The sequence below is a fragment of the Dermatophagoides farinae genome, chromosome 1 (genome assembly GCF_024713945.1).
Source record: "Dermatophagoides farinae isolate YC_2012a chromosome 1, ASM2471394v1, whole genome shotgun sequence".
In the NCBI taxonomy this organism is placed as follows: Eukaryota; Metazoa; Arthropoda; class Arachnida; order Sarcoptiformes; family Pyroglyphidae; genus Dermatophagoides; species Dermatophagoides farinae.
This window is the reverse complement of record NC_134677.1, coordinates 3,759,829-3,783,159: the sequence shown is the minus strand read 5'-3', so window position 1 is coordinate 3,783,159 and position 23,331 is coordinate 3,759,829. Positions and strand designations below refer to the sequence as shown.

The 23,331-nt window shown below is 31.6% G+C and overlaps 5 protein-coding genes across 11 annotated transcripts in view; 2 read left to right on the top strand and 3 right to left on the bottom strand.

Moving 5' to 3' along the window:
* Positions 1-2,703: 2,703 nt before the first annotated feature.
* On the bottom strand, positions 2,704-4,839 carry LOC124492559 (3-hydroxyanthranilate 3,4-dioxygenase). Its single transcript, XM_047055480.2, has 7 exons — positions 4,629-4,839; positions 4,479-4,557; positions 4,259-4,400; positions 3,935-4,120; positions 3,549-3,787; positions 3,371-3,456; positions 2,704-3,291 (listed from the first exon to the last, which is right to left on the bottom strand). The coding sequence occupies exons 1-7, from the start codon at positions 4,730-4,732 to the stop codon at positions 3,225-3,227; spliced, it is 903 nt and encodes a 300-aa protein (XP_046911436.2). The 5' UTR covers positions 4,733-4,839; the 3' UTR covers positions 2,704-3,224.
* A 1,534-nt stretch (positions 4,840-6,373) lies between these two features.
* On the top strand, positions 6,374-9,690 carry LOC124492560 (uncharacterized). Of its 2 annotated transcripts, XR_006959041.2 has the most exons (3): positions 7,428-7,606; positions 8,391-8,839; positions 8,901-9,690. XR_006959041.2 is itself a non-coding variant. In XM_047055481.2 (2 exons), exons 1-2 carry the CDS (start codon positions 7,572-7,574, stop codon positions 8,776-8,778), a joined length of 423 nt encoding a protein of 140 aa, XP_046911437.2. In that variant the 5' UTR covers positions 6,374-7,571; the 3' UTR covers positions 8,779-9,690. The 2 variants fall into 2 exon arrangements, 1 of the variants encoding a protein (XP_046911437.2); XM_047055481.2 differs by having other exon boundaries at positions 6,374-7,606; positions 8,391-9,690.
* Positions 8,821-13,820, bottom strand: Tg (Transglutaminase). The gene is made up of 14 exons (XM_047055479.2): positions 13,717-13,820; positions 13,453-13,509; positions 11,844-13,230; positions 11,579-11,785; positions 11,233-11,517; positions 10,986-11,175; positions 10,715-10,929; positions 10,429-10,650; positions 10,178-10,370; positions 9,896-10,121; positions 9,685-9,826; positions 9,507-9,616; positions 9,248-9,438; positions 8,821-9,184 (listed from the first exon to the last, which is right to left on the bottom strand). The coding sequence occupies exons 3-14, from the start codon at positions 11,998-12,000 to the stop codon at positions 8,908-8,910; spliced, it is 2,415 nt and encodes an 804-aa protein (XP_046911435.2). The 5' UTR covers positions 12,001-13,230; positions 13,453-13,509; positions 13,717-13,820; the 3' UTR covers positions 8,821-8,907.
* Positions 13,821-13,894: 74 nt separating this feature from the next.
* On the top strand, positions 13,895-21,132 carry LOC124492556 (pecanex-like protein 1). Of its 3 annotated transcripts, XM_047055474.2 has the most exons (12): positions 13,895-14,071; positions 14,137-16,392; positions 16,447-16,617; positions 16,672-17,036; positions 17,099-18,379; positions 18,445-18,553; positions 18,612-18,741; positions 18,801-20,064; positions 20,122-20,183; positions 20,246-20,458; positions 20,518-20,621; positions 20,680-21,132. In XM_047055474.2, exons 2-12 carry the CDS (start codon positions 14,169-14,171, stop codon positions 21,063-21,065), a joined length of 6,309 nt encoding a protein of 2,102 aa, XP_046911430.2. In that variant the 5' UTR covers positions 13,895-14,071; positions 14,137-14,168; the 3' UTR covers positions 21,066-21,132. The 3 variants fall into 3 exon arrangements, with proteins under 3 accessions (XP_046911430.2, XP_075585704.1, XP_075585706.1); XM_075729589.1 differs by having other exon boundaries at positions 14,137-16,617; XM_075729591.1 differs by having other exon boundaries at positions 14,123-16,617.
* Positions 21,133-21,169: 37 nt separating this feature from the next.
* LOC124492557 (potassium voltage-gated channel protein eag) overlaps positions 21,170-23,331 on the bottom strand; it is a 44,611-nt gene continuing 42,449 nt past the window's right edge. For all 4 annotated transcript variants that reach the window (XM_047055476.2, XM_047055475.2, XM_075729619.1 and 1 more), the window contains one exon: positions 21,170-23,281. In XM_047055476.2, coding sequence (XP_046911432.1) covers positions 21,986-23,281 — 1,296 coding nt within the window. In that variant the 3' untranslated portion in view covers positions 21,170-21,985. The remainder of the gene's footprint in view (positions 23,282-23,331) is intronic.

Below are 23,331 nucleotides of genomic sequence, written 5' to 3'. Positions count from 1 at the left end.
CATTCATACAACCAACAAAACAACAACAACAACAACAACGACGACAAACAGAAAAAAGTCTTATCATCAAATTGCATTAGGTTTACTTTTTTCAGGCCAGTCTTTTTTTGCGTTTTTCATTCACTTTCATTTTCTTTTATTCCAATCCATTTTTTTTGGATCCATGTTTTGTTGAATCAAAATTTTTTTCTCTTCCTGTTGTTGGTATTCATAAGATTCTTACATTCACATTCATTTTAATGGTGTTGATGAAGAAAATGATGACTGATTTCAGCCATATATACATTGAAATGTGCAGGAAGGTTTTTATTTTCATCTTTTGACAAAAGCATAGCTATTCCCTTGTCCATTTCGTTTATGTCACATGACGAGAATTTCATATATTTATAATAAAATAGAGATTAAAGTTTGCTTGTGTGTGTGTATTAGTGCATATGTAAAAAGTCCAAAAACGAATCGATGTAAAATTTTCGGTCAATCAAATGGAAATGTGTGTGTGTGTGTGTGTGTGTGTTTGTAGCACATCACCAAAATCATAAGATAGATTCTGTAAGAGAAAAAAAACATAAGAATAATAAAATAATGATGATGAAAATATAATAATAATAATAGTAATAGTAATGAGGGAATTAAAACTTTTTTATTCGAAATATTTATTCATATATTTTCTATCAATATAAGTTAGAAATCATCATCGTCATCTTATTCAATGTTTTCCTGAAATTGAATTCTCTCATGTCATTTTTTTGAATAAAATTCATTTGTATGTGTATAGAATCTCATGTGATCTCATTTTAAGGCGATTTTTTTTCTCTCTCTCTCTCTTTCTCTTTTTACTAAAAAGTTGAATGTCAATCAATTGGAAACTTCTAATTGATTACAATTGGTTGAAGTATTTTTTTTTCTTCTATTGTATGTTTGTTTGTTACAATAAAAGTGATGGTTTTGTGGTCTCATTGATGATAATGGAAAATAATCAAAATGAATTTGAAATGTGCATGTGATTATAACCTGAAAAAATTTAGCTCATCTAATAATCAAATTGCAGTCATTGTGGTTGATTGATTAAAATATATAGAATTCTTTTGTAACTTTTGGAACAAAGTCTCTAATGATTAAACTTTTCTGTCTTTTTTTTCTGATCAATGAAAGAATTTCTAAATTCTTTGAATACTTATTATTTGGAATGTGTATGTATGTTTGTCTGCATAATTATTTTTGTGATTAATCATCGATTTAATTCGATTTATGATCCAATGTTTCAAGTTAAGTTTGTTTTGATTCAGTTATCTTATCAACGTTACCCAAACCATATGCCCAAATAAATTCTATTTTTTGTTTTGTTTTGTTTCTTTTGAACAAAACAACAAAATTTACAAGTTTGCGTGTCAATTACAATCAAATCAAATTGATAAAAGTTTAATAGAAACAATGGCATCACGAAAATCCAAGAATGATCAAAACAAACCGTATTTTCGATCTTTTTATTGTGAAGATAAATATTTTTTCCATTCATTCCATGATTCTCATCTGATGATCAATGGATGAAAAGAATGGAAAAGGAAAAAGTTTTTCGTCGAATGAACGATATCGAACATATGATGATGATGGTGACCAAATCAAATTAAATTACAATACAATGATGCTGATTATATGGCAATGTTGAACCGAACAAACAAACAAACAAACAAACAAAAAAGTCAAATAAATCCTACTTTCTTAGGTTCTCAGATTTCGTTTGAATGTCAATGAAAAATCTGTCGTTTGAATTTGGTTCGTGATTCTTTATGATGTATATGTATGTATGTATCATATTTTCGATAGTATTAGCTGCACGCACGAAATCATTGATCAAATATATATATTTTTTTCCGATCAGTTCGGTCACTGACCAATACATAGAAATGTTGTGATCCGAATCACTTACACACACACACACACACACACACACAGACAGGCATAGTCATAAAATGCGACATGAAAATTGAATTTTTCAATTTTCCGTTTTTCGTGATTCTGATGATGTTGACGATGTATGAATGATGAATATTTGAAAATGGCATTCAATCATGTTCACAATCCATTATTTGCCAGTATGCCGTATGTGTCTGTGTGACTATGTTTTTATTTTTATTTTTATTTTATTTTCATTTAATTTCATGTTGCTTGATTTTATGTTGATGTTATTCATTAAATTTTCTGTTTTCATCTTATTATGTTTGTGATGTTTTTTTTCTGATTTGAATCCAAATTCCATCACCATCATCATCATCATCATCATCGAAGTAAAGATCGAATTAAACATGAAAACATTGATGAAATAAAAATAAAGATTCCCTTGTAGAGTGAGAGAGAGAGAGAGAGAAAAAAAAATAAAAATAAAAAAAGGTTGGACTTTCTTATTTTTAAATTTTGAAACGTCTCTAGAGTGTTTATATCTTGAATATACAGAGCATCGTGTATACAAAAACTTATTTGCGAATAATGTAATAAAGAATTTAGAAATCAAATTGAACATCAGAACGATGACGATGATTATTATGCTGATAATGATAATGAATGTATTAATTCACAAAATTTATATTCACCAGAAATGAAAGAATTTTCTAATGAAACTCTCATCTTAAGTAATGAAAAAAAAGGTTTGATAGGAATATAAATGTTTACATCTTCAATTCATGTTTGTTGGATCAAATAATTGAATTGAATGCATTTTCCAATTGATATTGGAAATATAATGGTTTATATTTTATTTAGAACAACCTTGAGTGATATTGAAGGTATTTGTTTGAAAACAAAAAAGAATTTGGTCAGTTGTTATTTGTTATATTATTGCTGATGCTTCTGTTTATTTCATTCTTATAATCAAGATTTATGTCCATTTGAAGATAAATTAGACATTAGGGTGTATTTATTATTATTATTATTATTAAATTTTTGTTCCCAAATTCCAGTTGTATGAATCTTCATATATTGATATTGGTTAGGTTCAAATGATCCCGGCAAATTTTTCATTTCACTTTGGTTGTTGTTGTTAAGCCTTGGTTCGATGCATTCAGGTGTATGTGTATGTGTTTGTGTTTGAATCATCATAAAATGTTGAATGGCCATAAAGGTGAGATTTGTTTCTAAGCAGCATTCTGAATTGTTGTTTCGGTTCGGTTAGTTTTCGGTATGCCATCAGCAAATAAATTCGATCATTATTCGATTGGACCAAGTTTATTTCATGATGATAATGATGGCATTGACAATACCAATGTATAGCAACCAGATCGTGTGTCCAATTCAACCCTAGTTTTACCCACCCAAAATGGGCACATTTTATATTGGTATTATAAAAACTACTATGGTTGGTATTATAACTACATACCGTGTAAATGGAGGAATTCTTAAGCTATTTCCCGTTTTCAAATGAATTATTGGCTGTTGACCCAATCGTATAGTGGCCGAACTCACCTTATATCATTATTATTATCATTGTCATTGGAAGAGAGTGAAAAGAGAATCAAATTAAAACATGAAAATATTTTTAGAAGATGGTTGGTTACCATTTGCCATATAAAAATTTCGAATCGATCGTCTTTCTTATCGGATCGAATACAATGTTTAAAATCGCCACCATAAATTTGTACTCGTGTAGTAAAACCATAGGATTCATCAAACAATGTTCGATGACCAATTTGATCGATTTCTTCATCATGACATTGCAACCATTTTGATAAACTAATTGGATCAATATTTACGGTTCTGTTGTCATCCATATACGGCACCTCAATCAATCGTGAATCTATAAGTTATTAACAATCAGCAAACAACAGCAGCAGCAACAACAACAAAAAGTTGGTTTGATATAAAAGAGAAAAAATTGAAATAATAATAATGATAAGACTGAAATTCGTTTTGGATTCAATTTATATTTAGAGAATGATTTTACTTTCCGATGGTTTTCCCGTTTTATATTCGTTAGAATCATGAAATTTCTTAATGAGCGGCGCTAATTGTGTGCCCAAATCATAGCAATGGAACCAACGTTCATAGAGAATATTTTCACCGTCATCATCAACATAATAACGAAGTCCATCCAGTTCATTATTCTCTCGTTGTCGTTCAATAACCATTCCTTTTGGATATTAAGGATGAATTGGATGGATGGGGAGAAAGAGAAGAGGGAAAAATTGCAAAATCATTTAGTAACAACGATTGAAACGATTGATGATCAAAAAAAACTATTGATTTCAGTTATAATCTTTTTTCATACCGATTGTATTGGCTTTTCGTTGTGGTGAATGTGGTATTCGCGCTGGCAATAGAAATGCTTCTCCTTGCCGAATATGAATCGATTTTTTTCGACCACATTCTATAACTTTCAAACACATATCGCCTTTTAATTGATAGAAAAACTTGACCATATGATACATACAATTATCAAATTGAGCAATTTTTATAAAAAACAACAACAACAACAGATAAATACTTACTTCTTCACCAAGTTCAATATGATAATCATTTCGTTCATTTGGTCCACCAACAAAAAATACTTTCAATTGATCATTATGCCTGTATTAATAATGACAGAATAATATTTATATTCAATAATTATTCTCCTAATTCTTTCATGATGAACTTACATCATTTTATTACAAATAGGAGGCTTAAAATTTGATTCATTCTCCTCTAACCATGAATGAACATCGATCAATTTAGCCTCAGGAATTACCGTTTGATCCATCATTTCTTGTTTTTGTTGTTGTTGTTGTTGTTGTTGTTTGTTGATCAAAATTCAAAATGACTTTACTTGTTTGTTTATCAAATTTTCTTGTTTTTCTCTTCGCCCAACAGCAACTGAAGCAAATCAGTTTTCATAATCAAGCATTTTTTTGCATTATGCATATTTTTATTATCATTCGCACATATTTTCTTCAATAAGAGACATGGATTCAAAGTCCAACTGTTTTTTTTTTCATCATTTCGGTTTTCAACTGATTGATAGATCGAATGATCATACCATTTTGATTTGATTGGCTGCCCATGTTGTCTGGCCATGATCATTTTGTTTTTTTATACATTCATTTAAATAAATCAAAATAGTTACTTATGGCCGAATTTCATAACCTGAAATCATTTATTTATGCAAGATATTTCTATCAACTTCCTATTTTCTTCTTTGAAATCTATTGCTAATGCCATATTTGTTTTTCTCTCATTTAACATTGATGAGATTTTGTATTTTTGAAAACTAAAATGCTCAAGGCCAATTGTGTTGTTGTTTTCGTCACTTGAATTCTTGAATTCTTTTGTGGCAAAATAAAATAAAATATCGGTGATTAGAATGAATTTCATATTTCATTTTAATCTATTTCTACCTTTCAATTTTTTTTTCACCATAGCATTTACGTAAATTGATCATTATTTTTAATTAGGTTAGATTTCAAATTACAAGATTTTAATAAAAATTCAAGGCATAAAGAACTTTTGTTTTTGATCATCATCATCCTCCCACTGAATAATCTCAATTAGGATTATTTACATAATTGTGATGCCATTATCAACAGGATTTTTTGGATTCCTGATATGCTGGTTTAGTTTGCAGTAATTATTCTGCAAAATTACTAAATATTGATAATTATTGTTGGATAAATTTGCATCTTTTGATTATAATGATCATTAAAAGAATCTTCATATAATATATGCCCTGATAGTTTTAGTTGGTTAATTGCTAGCTTAAGAGAGAGAGGGTAGTAAATCTAGTTTAATTTTAGGCTCAGAATTGACAACCAAACAAAAAAAACATTTAAGCAAAAGCGAATGAAATGAATCATTTTTGGAACCACCATTTTGTGTGTCTTATCCAAAGATTGATAGGTTTTCCTTCTTACTCTTGTATATTCGGATAAGAATATTCTACATACAAATAATTCGTTTGTCACCATACCATCATCCTCATTATTATTATTATTATTATAATACGAGATAGGATGGCAATGAGGACTACCATCAGAAAAAAATCCATCATTTTGATCATATTTCATTGTCTGCTTCTATGTTTATTGTCAGTATCAACGTCGTCATCATTGCTGCTGTTGTTGTTGTAAACATAGAATGTGTAATCGAATATTCCAAAAAAAAAAGTTTGAATTTATCCATTAGGATCCTGGAAATGAAGATGAAAAAAAACAAAAGAAGAGAAAAATCTATTTTCTATTTTTTCTTTATTTTGCTAAATCGAATGGCAATATATTTCTTAGAGATATATCAAAACTACTGGCATAGCTATAATCGGATTTCCACTCATCCATTCATTCACACGAGTGTTTTTCTATTCATTCATTGCCAATTTAATGTTGTTGGCAACGACATTCATTCGTTTATTTTTTTTTCTTTAGTTTGCCAACCAAACAAACAAATTTAACGAATTTTCGACGAAGTTGTAGATGATGATGATGATGTTTCACACAAACTCACACAACATAATCACTAATTTATTTTCTATTTGATAAATTTAAATATTCACAAATCATAACATTCAAATGAATGATTCTATTTGATTAGAAATATCCATTCTCGTAAAACAATTGTGGCGGTAGATGAACAAACCAGAAAAAAAAATTATTAAAGAAGAAAAAGTTTATCTGTCAAAAGAAATTCATCTTACACACCCGTTCATTCGTTTATTCGTGAAGATAACTTTGCCTTTTTTTCTTAGAAATTGATTTGAAGAATGAGCAAAAATGATGATGAACAAACAAAACATTGTTATTATGCTGATGACGATGAGAATGATGATGATGATGATGGTGATGATGACGGTAATACAGAAGTCGAATAATTCGGTTAAACACACTCGATTCCGATTTGGGATTGTCTCTCACTGTGTGTGTGTGTGTGTGTTTGTTGTATTTGGCTGCTGACAGCTTTCAAACATTTAATATACACAAGTTCATTCCGGAATTTCATGATGAAGATTTTTCAAAGACTTAAAGAATCACATCAATGTTGGTGGATGTTCATTTTATCAAACACCCAAAACTGTTATATTCATCATTGTAATGTTAGTATTTGTGAACGTCGTCAGTGTGAAATAAATTGATCATCATCGAGCAATGATATGATTATCGATTTTTATCATTGATTAATATTATTTGATTCTTAATGTCGATCATAGAACCACAAAAATGTGGTCAACATTGACAAGATGTCTGTATAGTATCGGTTATCTAATCATATTGATTCTGATTGTCATACCCATAAGTTCATTGATGACAATCATATATGTACTTGTACAGCCATTTCAATCGTGTAATCTATTCCCTAGATTGATGAACTTTTTATTTTATGATTTTGTGCAATTACCCAAAATCTGTACGGCTAAAATATTCAACAAGAAAATAACATTGGATCGTTTTGATTCACCCGTATTCAATAGCAACAGTAATAACAGTAACGACGACAACGACAATAACGGTAATCAAGTTGCGTCATCATCAACGAATGCCGATAATCATTCAATATCGGCGTAATTTTCCACCTAAAAAAACTTGATGTGAACAACACCCCAAACACCATTCATCGAAATGCTCAAACTTGTACCAGCCATCGTTGAGACAAGGTGCAATTCTTTTGATTTATAATGATGATAACTTTCAACAATAATTTCTTACTCCATAAAGAATGTCACGAAAACACATTATTATCATTCATTGCAAGCTTTAATTTATTACAATGAAAAGTTAATGATGTATCAAATAAATTTTCATCTTTACCATCACAGACCATCATCACTATAGAATTCACACATAGACAGCCAGTCATTCTCATATTCCCCTAGTCATTCTATAAGTTTACGTCTCACTTATTGCAAGAATCGAAAAAAAAGAGATCATGAAAGAACAATTTGTCAAATGGTGCATTCTTTTAGCAAAATTTTATACTCAGGCTACATTGGTGCCTCTTTTTCATTATTACTATGCTAAAAATCATCAGAAGAATATTGTAGAGATAAGCAAAATACTTGGCAACAATTGCCAGATAATTTTACACCCATTGTTTGAAGAATGTTTGAAATTTATTTTATTAACAATTGAAATTACTAATACAGTAATACCCCGCTTAACGCGGGGGTTACGTTCCAAAAATTCTGAGCGTTAAGCGAAACAGCGCTAAGCGGGGCTATCTTTACATAATGCATTTTTACCCTTCATATACGATGTAACAATGTAATGTAATGTAGGGTAATTGTACAGCGTTATATCGAATCAGCGCTAAACGGGGCAGCGTTAAGCGGGGTATTACTGTATTACTAACGAACAACAATAACAACAACAAAGACAATCGTATCTAATTTAAATTATTATTTTTAATTTTATTGTTCCGATATGATTGACATTTTATAGAGATTTCTCCAACATATCATCAAATGCGAATGAAACAAATCGACGTAATACACCATTCGTATGTCATATACCAACACCGAATAATTGTAGCCTTGCCGCATCTTCCAGTGGCCATCAACGAAATAATATTGGACTACAAAATTCCGATTCACCATTGACACAATGTGTTTGGACATTTTTCTGGTTAGCCGTACTCATATTCATTGCATATCCATTAGGATTAATTGCCGGTCAATTCTATCTGTTGATATCACCATTGACAAACATTGATTGCTGTAATCGTATCCACATGGGCAAATTATCATCATCGTTATTATGGACCATGCATCTGCCATTAATTTGTTCACAAAATATGATTACTGCTAAGGCAATGATCGATACTATTTAACATAATGTAAATTACGAAAATCATAATCGAAAATCGTCATATCAAACAATCAAATCTCTCTGTATGTGTTTTAATAACAATGATAATTGCCTCTATTTATTAATTAACAAACATAATCACAGGATTCAATCATCGGGAAATAGAATTACGATTCCAATTTGAATCATCATGAATATCATTAAATATAATGTTATTATTATTATTATCATATGAAGATGAATGAAAACGTGTTTCAGCCACTAATTCATTGTTATTATCATCATAATCATCAAATACACGAACATTAACATATCCATCTACATCGTTTAATTCACGTGATTTAAATTTTGCCGTTATACGTTTATCTCCAGATGTTTTCGGTGTGATAACTAGAAATGATGTAGCTTGTTCTTTAGGAAGGACATTTCTACATGAATTGAAAAAAAATATTGGCAAATAAAAATTGAATAAATGGATTGAAATTACTTACTTTTTCAATTTAACCTGATTTCTTGTGGAAAAATCCGGCCCTTCAACAGTAAACACACCATGAGTCAATGGCTTAGGTAATGGATTTTGGAACGATAACTGACACGATAATGGTCTATTGACAATAGCATCACTTTCAATTTCAATTTGGATATCGGGCAAACGTAAACGATAATCTTCCATCATGTAAAACTAAATTGATTGAATAAAATTAAAATAAAATTCAAAATTTGAGCATAAATTGACCGAAATGAACAAACATGAAAATCCGTCTCCAAAACGTTAGCCATTATCGAAATGCTAAATATGGATTGTGAGGTTAAATGTCGTTCATAATCGAAATATGTGACATTGGTCGTTACGATGTGAGCTATTGTATAAATAAAAATTCAATGATTTTCAGATGAATTGTTAATTTGAAATTAAAAATAAGCATACATTTTCTTGGGCCAAGTGTTTTGATGACTGTATCATGTCGAACGACGGCAGTTGAAACACCATTGTATGTTGTTGAACGAACGGAAATCGTTGCTTCGATTGTATAAACTTTGTAGCTTTTGTTTGTCATTGACAATTGTACCTGAAAAGTAAGGAAATTTAATTTAGAACGCATCTATTATTATTGTTGTTGAAAGAAAAACAAACAAACCTTGAATGATTCACCAATCAATCGATTTTCGAATGGCACCAATTCAAATCGAACATCTTCAAATTTTTCATTTAGATAATAACGACTGAAATTACTTTTGGTCATCTTCAATGCTTTTATCATGCTTTCACGTTCTGCTTTTGAACTTTCTTTGTGTTTATAATTCTCAGTTATGTCTATGGTTTGATTTTTATGTAATGATTTCGTGACAATTTTCACTCCAATACTTTGAAACGAAAGTAAATAATTAAATTTGGATTCAGATCATCAAAACTCATCTACCTTTCTGTAAGCTGTGTAATAAGTTTCAATGGTTTTTTATCATCTCTATAAAGCCAATAAACTTCATCGGCATTCACTTCGGCATAGACAAAGAATCCATCATATGCTTTAGCCACTTCTCCGTATTTGATCGCTTCGACACTAGTCGGTCCAACTCGATATAAATTATCCGATGGTTCTTGTGGTGTTGCATCTGGAAAATGGAATGGCGATTAAATCAAGAACACGAACAAGATTTTTGTTTTGTATACCGATTAGATTCCAACCATCGTATGCGCTCGAAGCAGAGAGATCCGGTCTGGTCATCCAAACTTCATCCCATGAATGAAAATTCCAAATAGAATCTTTATTCAATTTTTCGATCGGATCACCATTTTCATCGAAAAAACGATCAACAGTGAGGCTAGTATTAGTATCATGTGCTGACAAATAATTTGTGACCACACGACATGGTATCCCAATGCAACGGCAAACTAATAATTATCATGATTCAAATGTGAAATAGAATGTTACATTTATACGATTAAAAAAGCATACTTGTACATGTAACTCCCGAATACACCCAACATTGACCATATTTGACAGATTTTTTTGTACGATAATACTTCTGAAGAATGGCATCACTACCATGCCAATCGGTCGGTGGTGTTCCGCCATAAAATTTTTCATCCCAATTACCAACTACGATACCTTTATCATCAACACTATTGACAATAGCACCAATATGGCGACATACTTTAATAGGATCATTGCTGATTGGCATAGTGAAAAAAATTAGTATGAAATTTCAATGAAAATCATAATTTACCGATCAGCCGGTTTTAATTTGCCAATATTAGCCAAGGCATAAAGACAAGCTTCTAGAATATTCTCTTCAAACTGAGCAAAGTTCCAATGTGTTGGTTTCATTTGATCATGTGTTCCTCTCCAAATGATTCCCTGATCATTTAGGATATATTCTTCTCTCCAGAATCTATCCTTCATATAAACACTATCATCTTTGAAATGAAATAAATCAAATGAATTCATTAGATCTAAAATAATAGCAAACATACTTCGATTCCAGGGATTAAATAACATATAGAATGATTCGGAAATTGGATTGGAAAAATATGAATCATCAATACGATTAGGAGATCTGGTATCGATGACCATTCGATATTCACCGATGATAGCATCGACTGAACTATTTATCTCGACAACCATTGTTCGATTTTCGACCGAAACGATACGAGCGCTCCATCTACTTTCAGAAACTAACGAAAGTCTGCGTGCATTTCGTTCATCAAGAATCGGTACTATAACTTCGGTTCTATTACTATAAGTTGGATTCATTTCATCTGGTTTAATTAGAAAATAGAGAAAATATTTATGGATAAAAACCATACAAATCATATTTACCTTTAACGATGAAAACGAAACTGACGACATCTTCGCTATAACGAAATCGACGTTCAAACGTGATTCGTAATTCGAATGGCTGACCACGACGAACAATTAATTTCGGACTGATTGAACGACGGCTGAGAAAATATTTGTCCGTCTTGTGAAGACGAGAATTGTTATTAATTAAAAAATTCACACTATGAACGACTAGATCGCCAGCATCTATCAAACATCACAGAGAAACATATTATTCATAATACATGTATACAATTCAAATTACTTGGCGTTTCAGCAGCATAACGGCCCGTACTTGCCCAATCATCTGGCGATGGTTTATATGGACGAAATCGATAATGACCATCACGACGATTATCCGACGGCGGACAAAATGTGAGCGGACAATTTCCCATTCGATTAATCCAGTGCTTATTTTTCATCTAATCTTATTAAACACAATTAAAAATTCAAATCTCGGTGGAATCATAATAGTCACTTATAATGAAGACTTTTTGTTGTGGCACCGTGAATCCTCTTCAATAAGTTTGGTCATTCAATTTAGTCAATCGGTCAACTAAATCATTCATTTGTAAATACAAACACGTAAATTCATAACATGAACGAAAAAATAAATCATTAAGGTAAGCACCTGCTGCTTGGTCGATTAACGAATCGTTCGAGCTATACAGACCCGTGTTACATTGCTGTTTATTCCTTTGCTTTTGGAACGATTGTCTATAACCTCTTTCTCTTTTCAATTTCATATGTACGATGTATGTTGATGTGAATACAACATAGAAATCAAGGCGAATTATATGGTCATTGTCGTTCATTATTTTTTATGTTCCTAATATTGCGGTAAAATGATGATCTGGAAAATAGCGTAGGCTGTCGTAGACCATCATTACACGTTGATTGTAAATGAGTAAACATACACATAAACAAACATTAAAGATGATTTTTTTTTCATATCATCGAGAAATTTTCGGTGACCACAAATGGTCATCGAGAACATTATGGTAAGGATACAGCTCTTTCGGTATTCAAATCAAATAAACATTGTTTTTTTTTGTTTGAGTGACGAATGAAATTTTTATTTTATTATTTGTTCGAATTTAAATTAATACAATAGATCCACCTATAGGATACATTGAGTAATATCGAAAATGAACAAAACAAACAAATGAATCAAACATATCCAGAAATGGTAGTTCATATGGTGGAATTGATTGTCGTCATTTCAGCACCAATGACGAATTTACAATGATAACAATGATGGAAAATTACCAAAACAGGATCGATCATAAAACAAGAAAATCTTAATATAGATTCCAATACAATAGCATTTAAATCGTAGGATGTATATTATTATTGGCCATAACAGTTAACTGATTTTTAAAACGAATGTATATTGATGATAGAAACATTTAATTACATTCTAGTTAGTAATTAATCGACTTCAAATTGAAAATACTATTGACATTGAATCAATCCAAATTGGCCATTTATAAAATATATATCGTAGGCGTTGAAATTTTTTTAGTGAAATTTGATAATGAAAAAAAAAACAAACATTTTATTTATTTGTAACAATCATTCCATTTATTATAAAGGCCAAGAATTTCTTAAAAATTGTCAATCAAATACCAATAAAACGATTTATTAATAGCCTGTATTCAAGATAAAAAGAAAAAAAAATTTCAGTTTAAGAATTTCCAATAAAGTGTTAATGATCATGATAATCAATGGAATAAAATCAGTAATTAAACAAATTCATTTAATTTCATTATTTCAATAACAAATTCATTAGGATCAATTGGAGTCATGTATACATCATCATTTATAATAATTTCTAAATAAAAATAAACTACCAACTTAAAAGTTAAACTTACCCATCATTTTTGTATTATAGTGAAGGATTTTAGATAAAGTTTTTCGTTTGAGATTTACTGTGACAAAAGAGTGAAAAAAAATTCATTAAGTTATGTACCAAGAATGATCAAAAATATTTAGTTTTATATTAAAGGTTATTCTAAATATCAGACATCCAAGGAAGTTATATGTAATCATTAGAATTACTCATATCTCCAAGGTTTCATCATTAAAAATTTTTCAATCTTAAACTATTAATTTATTTATTTAAAACATGATTTTACCTGAACAAAGACGAGAACAAAAATTAACTGGCTGTTAACGGAAAGACAATGTGGTTGAATGCATGCATGCCATGTGAACATGCTGCAGTATTCAAGGGAAGATTCTGGAATTTGAGCTCGCATCAAGAATACTGGGAAATTTTCTTGTATTTTGATTTTATGGTTTGGTTGTTGTTGTTGTTGTTGTTGTCAACCGTCGTCAAATCAACATAATTAATAAATATATTGATAAAAAAGAATAAAAACCATTTTTGTTTGGCAACAATTTTATTTCAACGGCTATCATCTGTGATATAATTTAATGCTACAAGTGCATTATGTCCAAAACGAATTTATAATCATCAATCATCTACAGGTTGGTTTCGTTACTCATTTTACCTTATCGAAATTCCTTTTGTATCTCTAGTTTTTTTTCCTTAGGCAATTAATTCCATTTGGATGATTGAATTGATATGATGGGCTTACAAGCCGTATCCATACTGACAGAAGGTGTTTGGGCATCATTAACCGGTGGCTGGTATTATGATAAAAAACAATCACATTTCTCCAATCTATTCCATCTGTACATATGGCTCATATTCTTGTGCTTTCCATTCGTTAATTATATTTTTCTCAATACATGGATATCATGGATGCTATATTGTTTATTTATTGCACTCGCATTCATAGTTATCAAATCGATCAATGAATATTTCCATCGAGTTTTCGATACTGGCAAATGTATTAAAGATGAAACTGCATCATCTTTTCAAGATCCTGTTACGAATTATTTAATTAACAATGGTGATGCCGAATCGGTGAGTGGGGAAAAAGAAACTCTAGAAATGGTTACAATTTCGAATAATTCACAAATAAATAATGATCGACCATCAAAGAAAGAGGAAAATATTAACTCCAATAAAATAGTTAACGATATGGATTCGATAAAGAAACGAATCGAAGCAACCGATGATAATTGTTCCAATGAAATCACATCAAAGACAATCGATCTGAAAGCCGATGTTCATCATAACGAATCGGATTCCTCTTTCGGTAATCTATCATTGTTGTTTAAAAGTGAAGATGAACCATATGTTGATTCGAATGAACAAAAAGAATTACCTCGAAAAATATCAAATGAAGCAATAAAAGTGACTCCAGTTGTTACATCTGATACATCATTATCAAACATAACAGCAATATATAATAAAGGCAATTCCTCGAACAATTCAATTGGCATATTGGAAAATATAAACAAATGTGAGCAACAACAAATGCACACGTTTCGGCGTGCACGAAGTGAAATTGAAACAATTAAACGATCAGAACATTCACGAACATTGGCCATGCCTCCATCACACCCTGTCAGCCTGGAAATAATCAATTCAAAAACGGACAGTGTAGATAAGTCCGTTCCGTTAGATAAAAGTAAATTCAACACTAAAGACGCTAACCAGGAAATGGTTAGAAGTTCGAAATATCATCAAAAGTCGTTGAAATCATTTCAATCAGAAGAAACAGGCATAACAAACAAAATGAGTCGTATCGAAGAGAATCAAAATGAAAAACAATTATCTACAACTTGTAGCAGTGCCTATATTAAAAAAGATTGTGATTCAAGCGAAGATGGTGATGAAAGTGAAATATCATTGTGTACGAATGATTCAGTCAAAGCAATTAAAACAACTGTCCTAACAACAATATCGGCGAAAAAAATGTCCAAACAACCGATGCGTAAGACTCGGTTTTCGTCAAACAGCTCCCGAAAACGTTCCAAATCCTCGACTACTAGTGGCCGTTCCGACTGGACCCATAAAAGCATTTATCATGAATTAGATAGACGAAATCGCATAAAACCAAGTATGGTTCTGTTGAACACTTCGGATGAAGATGATAATGAAACAAAGACCGCTGCTGGCACTGTTCGGCCATTGTCAAATCGTTTTCAATTATATCATCGTCATTCAGATTCATCATCATTTCCTTCTTCATCATCTAGTTCACCCTTATCGATGATCAGTGGTGATGGCATCAAGCATGAAAACTTTGATCCGTCCAATGTTGTCTACCCTATAAACTATCCATCTACATCATCGGGCATCTCTCATCGAATTGTGGAACGAAAAAGATTTCGAAACAAATACCCATCATCTTCATCTAAAGCTCAAAAATATCAAACAACATGTGATTGTGTAGCAGATGAAAATTTATCATCTTTGAATTTGCAAAATAAATCTAAGAATTTACGGGCTCAACTACGGTCTATTGCTGCATGTGATAATAATAATTCAACGTCAATGAAAGCTTTCAATGATTATGGCGAATTAGGATCCCGCTTGAATGATCCAGAGTCAAAGACTTATTCCCGTTCAAATTCGATTCGTGATGGTGAATCATCGAAAAATTCGATCGTATGTTCAAGTAATTCACCCAATATTATCAACGAAATCCTTACAACTCCCGGTACTCATTTTGCCACATCACATGAAGATACGACGGTTGGTGCTGTACACGTGTTTCAAGATGAACACGGAAATTGGTTTACATATACATTCGATGAGAATAGCACAGGATTAGCTAAAGGATTATGTCCTCCGAATCCGTTTACTAAACTTTCATCGACAGCTACCTCAACAACAACACAGACGCACACTGCGATGCCGATGATGGATAATCCAAATGAAAAATTCAAATCTAGTAATGCATTGATACCTTCTACTTCAATTTTCTATCTCAACAATCCTCTTTTAGATCTTAGTGTAAATTCGAATAATAATAATAACAATAATATTGATTCGATCACAACGATTCGTGATATAAATAAATTGGACAACTTGTTTCTATTCAATAATAATCATTCATCGCAGACACCAGATTCAATTCAAACAAATCAACGACAAATGTATTTTGATCCAATTTCAAGTAAGTGTTGCTCATTTAGTTCAATCGAATCTTTACTCAAATGTTATTTTTTAGTGTTTGATCCAAACTCTGACGCATCAAGAGGTTTCGCACTATCGATCGCTTCAGATTTCATAAGCTCATTAAATAATCAATCCTTTTCACATTCATTTCAACGATCACAACAACAATTGAAACCTGCCTACTATTATGAAGTGAACTTATTGAAAATCAAAACGGTGAAAATTCGATTTGATCGATTAGCATTGTTGGCCTTTTTGGACCGTAATATTACTACCTGTGAATTGATATGTTCGATATTGTTGTCCATCGCAGTTGCAGTGTTTACAGCTATTCTGTTGAATAAAGAATTTTTCCATGATATTCGTTTGTTTGTCTTTTGTTTTGTCGTTGCTGGCTCTCATTATACATTGTTAAAGGTTCGTTACTATTGTTATAGAATATTATCTTGTTTATCGTGAATAATTTCTTTATTTTCTAGAGTGTACAACCGGACGCTGCATCACCTACACATGGTTTCAACAGGATAGCCATCTATAGCCGTCCAATCTATTTCTGTTTGGTCAGTGCAATCATTCTTTTATCAAATGATTGTTACAATAACTACTCACCACGAATGGAGAATATTCATTTTGAAATGTATGGTTTCAATCTAATTAACCGTGATTTGTTCTTGACAATCAGCAATATTGCACAAACATTTATATTGATATTTCCTTTATTGTTCATGTTTGGCTTATTACCTCAATGCAATACTTTTGTAATGTACATATTTGAACATATCGATATACATTTGTTTGGCGGTACAGCATCTACCATGGGAATGATATCGGCTATATATTCAATCTCTCGAAGTATTCTGGCTATCGCCTTTCTTTATTTGTGCGCTCATCTATTGAATCTGAGAGAAACACAACGAACAACTTTTTCTGTGTTCTGTGGAATACTAGCTGCCATGAGTTACCTACTTAGTCGTTCTTCAAGTGATCCATCATTATTATGGAATGTAATCTATGAATTCCTCATGACTATCAAGAATTTCTTCATCAGTTTAATAACCAATTCAAAATCTAAATCAAATTCTACAAATTTGAATCGTAGCGATACAGATAAACATATTGCTACCTCGATGATGATGAAAAAATCAAATGATGTATTAATTGATCCATTGCCAGAAAAATTGAAAAAAGTTGCCTGTTCACGTTTTGAATCCGATTTTATCACCTGTATATTTGTCACGATTAGCGTGTTCAGTGTTCATGTAAGTTCGATATTCAAATTGCAGCCATATTTCAATGATTACATAACCGGTTTGGCTGTATATTGGAGTTTTATCGTTCATTATCTTATACCACAATTCCGTAAACAATTACCATGGTTATTGTTTTCGAGTCCAATCTGTAAATCAGCTGAATATAAAAAATTCGAAGTACAAGAACCGGCCAAAAATATGTGGTTCGAAAAATTACAAGCTTGGCTATGGTTAATTGAAAAGAACATTCTTTATCCATTACTATTTTTATCATACATTACCACCGATTGTCCATTGTTGATAAAAAATTATGGTAATAATGTTGGCATGTTGTTATTGGTCATTTTCGGATTCAAGTGTTTGCGAAGTTCATTCAATGATCCATCAAACAATTATATAATCGTTATATTCACACATTTGTTTTTTTATTATGATTTTCGAATATTTATAAACAATCATGACAATATATTCCTTATGAATTTTTTCATCATGTCATTTATCTACTACAAGGTATTTGCTAAAATAATAATTTTATTTGTTCATTAATCATTACATTTAACTATTTACAAATCTAGATTACCGATTTTTTGCTCAAATTTCGTTTTGTCATCACTTATGTTGCTCCATGGCAGATAACCTGGGGCTCGGCATTCCATGCTTTTGCTCAGCCATTCAGTGTACCTCGTATGTTGTTGAAAAACCCGTGTTTTTATTGAAATTATTCAATGTTATTGCTTTCTAGATTCTGCTCTACTAATGGTTCAAATATTTGTTTCATCATTGCTTTCAGCACCTCTTCAACCAATTCTTGGTAGTGCAATATTTTTCACATCATACGTAAGGCCGATAAAATTTTGGGAACGTGATTACAAGTTAGTAAAATTAATTTGTATATATTGTCTTTCGTCGATTTAATCTATTCATTAATCAGTACAAAACGTGTAGATCATTCAAATACCAGACTTGCATCTCAGATCGACAAAGCTCAAATTGGTTCCGATGATAATAATTTGAATTCAATTTTCTATGAACATCTTACCCGTTCATTACAACATTCATTATATGGGGATCTGATATTAGGCCGTTGGGGCGATGTATCACAAGGCGATTGTTTTGTTCTGGCAAGTGATAATCTAAATTGTTTAGTTCATATTATTGAATTAGGCAATGGCTTCGTTACTTTCCAAGTTCGTGGCTTGGAATTCCGCGGTACATATTGTCAACAACGTGAAGTTGAAGCCATCACAGAAAATGTCAGTGATTTTGATGGCTGCTGTTGCTGTGAATCGATTTGTGTAAATGGCGTCTTATCGATCAATGCAGCTTTCAATCAACGTTGGCTATCGTGGGAAGTTACACATACAAACTATGTACTTGAAGGCTATTCTATATCGGAACATATTGCATCCACCATTCTTCAGCCATATGATCTTCGTAAAGCACTGATCACTTATTATGTTAAATCTATCATCTATTTTGTCGTCACAAACGAAAACTTTGTTAAATGGATCGAAAATGAAGACATTAAACAATCACTCAGCTATTTGAATGAAAAAGATTTTGTTGATCTTGATCCTACATTTAATTACAATATTGATGAAGATTATGATGTTATGGAATCTGGTATAACTCGCTCGAGTTTTCATGCCACATATTTTGATTGGATTAATTATTGTATCATAAACGGTGTTCATCCTTCTCAGTCAGAAAGTGTTCGTAACAATGAAGAATCAGCTTTATCATTATGTATGGGTTTAAGTTTGCTTGGTCGGCGAGCACTCGGAACTGCATCACATCATAATTCAGCCTTAATGAATGTAGAATTTTTTCTTTATGGTTTTCATGCTTTGTTCAAGGGAGATTTTCGTATTCATTGTTCACGTGATGAATGGGTATTTCAGGACATTGATTTTCTTGACAAAGTAGTATCACCAAGTATCCGGATGTCGTTGAAGCTTCATCAAGATCAATTCTATGAAGAATATATTTATGAACATCCGAAAACATTATTCGATGCTATCACACAATACCATAAATCAATTGTTATCTCACACGAAGCCGATCCTATTTGGCGTAAAGCCATATTATCGAATGTACCATCATTATTGGCTTTACGTCATGTTTTTGACGAAGGTACCGATCAGTATAAAGTGATCATGCTCAACAAAAGATTCTTGAATTTTCGCATAATCAAAGTAAGCTGCAAAACCATATGAAATTACTTCAAATTTTAATATTCCATTCTAATTTAGATAAATCGCGAATGCGTTAGAGGTCTTTGGGCCGGACAACAACAGGAGCTTATCTTTTTACGGTATACAGCTCAATTTGTCATCATAATTTGTTAATAATTAATTTCATATCATTTCAATATAGAAATCGAAATCCTGAACGAGGTTCTATACAGAATGCTAAACAAGTGTTGCGTAATATAATCAATTCATCCTGTGATCAACCGATTGGCTATCCCATCTATGTTTCTCCCTTAACAACTTCGTTTTCGGAGACATCTACTCCTCTTAATCAAATAATCGGACCATCGCTCAGTTTTTCAATGTTTAAACGAGCTATTGTTGGATTTTTCAATAAGTAATGAAAATTTTAGTTTCATTTCATCTTATAATTAAATTTCCATGCTTTTTTAATAGAATCCGTAATCGTTGCAATGAAGTATGTACCGGTAGTAGCGGTAATGTTCCCGAAATGAATTTCGCCTCTGTTCGTCTGACTAAAAGTGAATCAAGTGATCGAGGTAATTTCTTGTCTAATTTTACTTGAACTATTTATTTATTTGTCCATTGTATCAACAGGTATCGAAGATTCGAAAGATGCCAAAGGCTCTTTGATCGTATCCTCACAATCACAAATTGTTCAAATTTCCAATTATAGTCAGTACTTGAAAAAAAGAAATATTAACAGGAATGATGAGGAAGCCATGCATAATACTTCATCTAATCTAGTCACACCGAAAAACGTATTATGTTTGCTACAGAATTCAATCAATCAAACACCATCAACGACTACATCGTCGGTAAATCAGAATGAACCTAGTGTTGCTGTTACATCCATGTCAAACAAACCAATCACAACTGTTGGCCAAATTTCCGACAGTTCAATCAATGTTACTAATGTTGATGTTTCGAAATCATTGATTATTGAGAAAGGATTTGTTCATCCAAAAGGAGATGCTGTTTAATTTTTGTTTTGATATGTTTAATTCATTTTCATACAATCAATCATTAAAATTCATGTTATACAATTTTTTTCATTTGTATTAATTTGTTAAACTTAAAACCAAGATTTGTGATAAAAGTATCAAGTTTATTATTTGATTACAAAAAAAACATTTCAATACAATGCATCATTTGAGGAAAAAAAGATAAAGAAACATGAGTTGTGGATCACAAATCACAATAGAATAAGAGAGATCATAAAATGGTTATTTGTGTTGCGTATGAACAGATATGACTAGAGCTAAAATTTATTTTTTTAAAATAAAAAATGAAATTATTAACAATGTTTGAAGCTTATGAATTTTTGTGTATTTATGTGTTTGTTTGTGAAAGACGGAGCTGACAGCATGTATGTGTGTGTGTGTGTGTGAGAGAGAGAGATAATAAAGAAACAAAGAGAGAAAAAACAATTTATTCATAATGGGATAAAAATTCGGTTTGGACCAGATGCACATTCGGTTGATGATAATGATGATGAAAGTGGTCAAAGTTGAGTTTAACGGCTTTTCGCTCAAAAAAAAAGAAAGAAATGATAAAATATTGTTATTCTTATTGTTGGAATACTGAACACGAACATGGCTCACAAAATAATTTCCGATTATATTGAATGTCGATTTGGAATTCTTTTCGTGTGAGATTTGATATAATAATCGTGTGTGTTGTGATTGAATGGTGATGATGAGTAAATATGATGATTATATTTAAAATCTTTTGAAAAAAATTGAATGTCTGTTTGTTATATATAAAGATCAATGGAAATCGATCGAAGATGCTGATGTGATGGCTCTTGAGATTGAAAAATCATTAATTATATATTATTAAAGAAGGCAAAGATTACAAAATGAAAAGCATTTTTTATTTGGTAGACAAATTGAATTTGCAGCTATAGTTTACTTGTCATATCTTGATCTTCATCAGTATTATCCAAGTCTTGTTGTGCGATTTCATTTTCCAATATTGCACGCATATCATCATCAGCTAATAATTTCTTTTGTTGCTGCTTTTGGTCATCATTATCGCCACCACCACCAGCACTAGGATCTCCCGATGTTGGTTGATGATGAGATTTAGATTTACCATGTTTTTTGACACCAGCAGTTACCAAGCTAACTTTACCACGATGATGGGTAGATGATCGTTGTTGTTGTTGTTGACCACTAATAGTCGCTGTGGTCAATCCTTTATGATCTTTGCCAGTTACTGTTGCAGTCTTACTTGTACTCGAATCGATCCGTTTTAATGTTGCTGAAAATCGTGGTGATGTTGGTGTTGTCACAGCTTCTTCATCGACCTCTTCGATCGTACTATTCTGGCCCATCGTAGAGAACGATTTGATAGAATTTTTTGTTTGAGCAGAAAATGATGTGCTAGATATTAAATTAGTGGCTGTTGCATCTGTTGATGGTGAATGATGATCATCAACATCGATATTCAACGTGGATAATTTTTTAGTTATATTCGATATGTGTTCATCAATCTTTCCAATCTTGTTCGTAAGTTTTTGCATCTCTAATTTCAGATCAATACGCATATCAACTAATGTGGCCACAATTTGTTGATAATCGGCACTATTTATACTTTTTGGTTGGACCAATATTTTATTCGAATCGGCAGTCTCGGTACCAGTTTTGTTTTTTTGTTCATCTTCAGCCGTTTCTTCAATTGTTTCGTGTCGTACACTACCTCCTGTAGCAACTCGTGGCCATTTATTGCCCTGTGTTGGTGGACGAATATCTTTGACTACTTGTATATGTTCAGATTTTTTGCAAACTAATTCCGTTTTTCTTGACAGATTTAAATTATGATCGTCACGATCAAACAATGCGTTTTCCACTTCGTGTGCTTTTTTTTCAGCATCACGACTTATATTACTAGAATCACGACCTAATGCAGCAGCCCATTTTGATCCTTTGAACGCTGAAGCAACTCTTGATTCAGGTTCTGATTGAGGCTGTTTTGTTTTACCATCAGAGCCTTTTTCAATATCGGCTGAATTTGGGGCACTTGAACCGGGACGACTAGGTATACCAGTTGAAGGCACTCCATCGGAAGGTTTACGAAATTTAGAAAATATTTTTCTTACAAGATGATCTTGAGCTAAATCTAATTGTGGATCATTTTTTCGTTTTTCAGCTAATTCTTGTTCACGTTTTATATCGGCAACTTTACGGAAAATTAACTAATTTTGACGGTTAAAACAACAAAATAATTATAAGAAAAAATCTATGA